Raw genomic sequence first — 4,235 nt, 5'->3', positions numbered from 1 at the left:
GCCCCGGCGGCGGCGGCGTTGGCGGCGGTGGTGCGGGCGCGGGCGGGGGTGCAGGGGTCAAAGCGGATCCCCAGAGCTCAGGTGATGACGTCAGCGGCGGCTGTGGCGGCGGCGGCGGCTGGACGGAGGGTGGGGATGAGGGCGAGGGTGAGGATGAGGGCGAGGCGGCCCCTCTTTCCGGGTTGCAGCTGTCCCTCTACGTTCAGGCACACCACCAGGCGAGTGGGGCTGTGTTTTGAGCCTGGGGCTTGAAACCGCTCGGCTGCGGAGCAGCTTGGGTGTGCAACAGCAGGGCTGCAGAGCAGCTGGGGTGTGCAACAGCAGGGCTGCGGAGCAGCTGGGGTGTGCAAGAGCTGGGCTGCGGTACAGCTGGGCTGTGCTGCAGATCAGCTGGAGCGTGCAACAGCTCGGCATGTGCAGCCTCTGGCGGGCTGGCCTCATCCACAGCGTAAGCCACCCCTAAAACCTCGTGTCACCCATCCGCTCCCAATCAGGTGGCTGACGAATTGGAAAAGGGCCTCAACCTAAAGAAAGGCAAGAAGAGGGCACTGCGCCGCCTGGCCGACCCGGAGGCCTACCGGCGCGGCAAGGACGACGCGCGAGAGGTCGACCTCCAGGCCAAGCGTATCAAGCAGCGTTGACCCGTCACCCGCATGGTGTCACCCGGTGACATCGTGATGATGTCATCGCTCCCTGGCGGACCCGGAGGCCTGCCGCCCGCGGCGAGGACGGCGCGCGAGAGGAGGAGCTGCAGGCCAAGCTCGTCAAGTCGGGGTGAGGAATCACCACTTGACGCCGCCTGGTGACAACATGGCGGCGCGACCCGCCGCTGGTGGCTGATTTCAGGGCCTGCCGGCGAGGCGAGGGCAGCGCGCACGGGGTGACTCGGAGAGCGTCAGGAGAGCGTCTTCGCGCGGCTGGCGAGTGTTGCCCGAAGGCGAGGAGGCGACCGGTGCCTTTTTAGTCAGCGAGTGCTTGTAGCCAGCAGCAGATTGAACGGCGCGTTTGTTTTCCCGCCAGCCGGCGGCTGCCGCTTGCATTGCCTGCAGCTGAGCCGGGGATCAATTACAAAAGCTGGAGTTTGGTCGTGCGATCAGGAAACGTGTTGGCGTGGTGACTCAAATGGTGTTGCAGTCGCAGCAGCAATTGCTGCAGATGTGTGTAGAGGATGCCCGCAATGTAAGGGTTTAGGACAAACTCAGCTCAAATCTTGAGTCAAGAATATAGCTGGGTTGCTGATCGGGTGAGCAGTGCTTTTGAAGCGGCCGTTGCCACGCCAAGGCGTGGGGCGCTGACGGGTGCAATTGGGTGCAGGGAGGGGGCAGCGCCGTGGTGGGCCGGAAGCTGGCTGCCGTGCTAGAGGGCCCAATTCCCTGCCGCACTCGGCATACGGGCGGCGCAGCCGAATCCCATCTTGCGAGGCGGATAAACGGGGGCAGTGGATGTGAATGCATTCGCTTCCTGTTGATATGTGGCGCAAAAGAAGTCAGACTGAACAATACCTGGGGGGCCGCGATTTCTTTTCAGTTCACAGACCGGGTCGCCGGCGGCCCAGCCCCAGTTGCACAGCCGGCTGCGCGCCGGGGGCCGCGCAGCCCGGTGCGTCACCGCCGGCCGCCCTTGCCGCTGCTGCGCGCCGCCGCCGCAGGGACGCCGCCCTCGGCGCCGCGTGAGGCCGCAAACTTGGCGAGCCCCTCACGCCACACAGCGGCGGTCATCCCCCTGTGAAGTTGGGCAACAGTTGCGTAATGGTTTCAGAGCAGCTTCCGCGGTCAAGATTTGTTTGTGTTTGCCTGGGGTGGCCGGCAGTGCCGGACCCAGCAGTGGCTTTCAATTGGTTGTTGCGCTGGGGCGCGACTGCTGCGGGGCAGTTTTGTATGCATCACGAAAGCCGAGAGCCGCGGTGGCGTTTGCCGCCCCCACCACCCCAGTCACCAGCCGCACCCCACCGATGACTAACAATATGCAGCACACCCTCTGGAAGGCGCAGCGCAGGCATTTGGGGCGGTTGCCAATTCCCATGCGAGCCATTGTACATTCGCCAGGCCAACAAGCGGGCCAGGAAACCCCAGGGGGACCACCCCATACGCCCCAGGGCATACGCGTTCAAATCCAAGACCTCGCTTGCAGCAAACTGTCATCAAGCCGCGTCATTGCCTCGCGTTTCGTCATCGCACCTGGGTGTGTGGACGCAGATGACGCCCATAGGGGCGACCTCGCGGCAGTTCCAGCTGGTGGGGTGGGGTGGGGTGCATTGGCGTGTTGGAAGGATGGATGGGGGTCAAAGGAGGTTTGGGTGGCGCCGCCAGGGAAGGGGGGAGAGTCAGCGTAACAAGCGGGGCTGTAATGACGGCCCGTCGCCATTATTGGTGACCAGCTGCACCGCTAGTGAGTTCCTATCCCAGTTGCACGTGATGGCGACGGGTTATCGTGGCCCCTCCCTTTGCCCTTGACATGTGGACTGCGCTGATGTGCACCCCACCTCCCCCTCTCGCTGATGTGCCGGCAATCAGGGCCCCGCTGCTGCATTTATGCATGGCATGAAGTTCTTCATCATGAGGTTTTTCGCTGTAATGAGCTGCACAGTCAGCGCCCCGATGACGCCCTCACTTCTCGTTGTCGAAGAAGAGGCAGTCGCGCGGCTCGATGCCTGCCGCCTTGATGATGCGCTTGAAGTGGGTGGTCTTGCTGCGGGTGAGTGCGAGTGAGTGGGAAGCTTCATGGGGTAACCAGGGTGGATGGGCTTTGAGGACACATGAACTTCCAGCATATTCTGGCCTAGTGTCGGAATACGTGGGGCTTGAAATGAGGGCCATCACCAAAGCGGGGTTGTCGGTTGGAAACGAATGCATTGAGAGCGCACACATGTGTGCTGTGCACTCCTGTCGTTGTGAACATCACGATCATAGCCTTGCCCGCCCAGCATCACTAGACGCTCAATGCTACGGCACTGTGTGAACATCATCAGCGTCAGAGGAAGAGGTCGCGGCCTGCACCACGGCCTCCGGACAGCCCGCCCCCACCTGCCAGGGTGTGTGTACCGCATTGCATCTGCGAGGATAACTCTGCCAACCTCGCTGCTGAAAAAGCGTGATGTTATGTGATGTGATATCTGCCCACCTTCCGGGGTAGATCTCCATGTGCTTCCCGACATCGTGCAGCGTGAGGGGGCGGCCGCGCACGCGCAGCGCCTCGTAGTTGGTGGGGCCGCCGTCCTCGGGGATGGGGATGTGGAACTGCGGGCGGGGACGGGAGGGAGAGCGTGGGCTGGCGGGCGTGCTTGAATTCACTCATATTTCCTTGCTTTGTCTCACCCCTGGCGGCGCCCAATCGGATGTGACGATGTCAGGGAGCTGGACGGGCAAGAGCCCCCAGGCGTCAGGCGCCCGCACGGGCCTCCGGAGGCAAGGGGGGGTGCGAGTGCCGGCCACGCAAAAAGCCGCCTCAGCCACCCAGGCTCATCGCAGGGAATGAAGGTTGTCGTCAATGGGTTTTTTGATCTGGCCTGTGCACCAATGTGCAAATAACACGGCAGGGAGGGGCTCGAGGCGGTTGTGATGAGAGGTAGGTGAATTACACACCTCTTTCAATGCCGGGATAGCCCACTCTGGGTACTCTGGGGGTGGGTGGCGGTTGACATGCGTTTGGAGGAGTGCGGGGTGGGCGTTGGGGAGGGGTTAAAAGGGAAGGGATGGGCTGGGGCCGGAGAGCAGGGGTAGGGTGGAGAGGGGAGGGTCGGCAGGGGAGGAGAGGGGCGGGGTGGGGCTCATGAAGCGGGCAGGGGTGCAGGGGGGACAGGGCATGCTGGACCAGCTGCCAGCACCCCTGAGCGTCCCTGTCTTGCAGACGGGCCAGCGGCACAATAACAAACGGAAGACCTTGAAAATTGGTCGATCCTTTTGCTGGTCCAGGCGGCGCACATGCAGGACCGGCGCCCCTGCCCAAAGTGGATCCATCAGCCCTGCTGGCACCGAACCGACCATCGGAACCCCGCAAGCATGACTCACCGGTCCTGCTGACGTAAGCGATCTCTGACTCAGCGAACGCCGGGTCTGTGACCAGCTGGCTGAAAATGGCCAGCGTATCGTGCAGCAGCCGCAGCCGCTCGCCTGCGGGCAAAGCGGTCGGGTCATCAATTTGGGGTGTGGATTCGGGGCGTCAAAAGCGTGCCAACCGGCGGTCGCCACTTTTTTGAAACGGCGGTTCCCCGGCGGGGTGTAGGAGGGGGTGGGGGT

General features: G+C 63.2%; 1 protein-coding gene across 1 annotated transcript in view; it reads right to left on the bottom strand.

Moving 5' to 3' along the window:
* Window positions 1-2,606: 2,606 nt before the first annotated feature.
* Window positions 2,607-4,235, bottom strand: part of MNEG_3708 (hypothetical protein) — a gene marked incomplete at both ends in the record, with an annotated part of 2,636 nt that continues 1,007 nt past the window's right edge. Inside the window, 4 exons of the mRNA XM_014047821.1 lie at window positions 2,607-2,688; window positions 3,121-3,236; window positions 3,582-3,616; window positions 4,008-4,109. Of these exons, the coding sequence (XP_013903275.1) occupies window positions 2,607-2,688; window positions 3,121-3,236; window positions 3,582-3,616; window positions 4,008-4,109 (335 nt within the window). The remainder of the gene's footprint in view (window positions 2,689-3,120; window positions 3,237-3,581; window positions 3,617-4,007; window positions 4,110-4,235) is intronic.

This window comes from Monoraphidium neglectum, assembly GCF_000611645.1.
Source record: "Monoraphidium neglectum strain SAG 48.87 unplaced genomic scaffold scaffold00479, whole genome shotgun sequence".
Classification (NCBI taxonomy): Eukaryota; Viridiplantae; Chlorophyta; class Chlorophyceae; order Sphaeropleales; family Selenastraceae; genus Monoraphidium; species Monoraphidium neglectum.
This window is presented reverse-complemented; position numbering and strand designations above follow the sequence as displayed.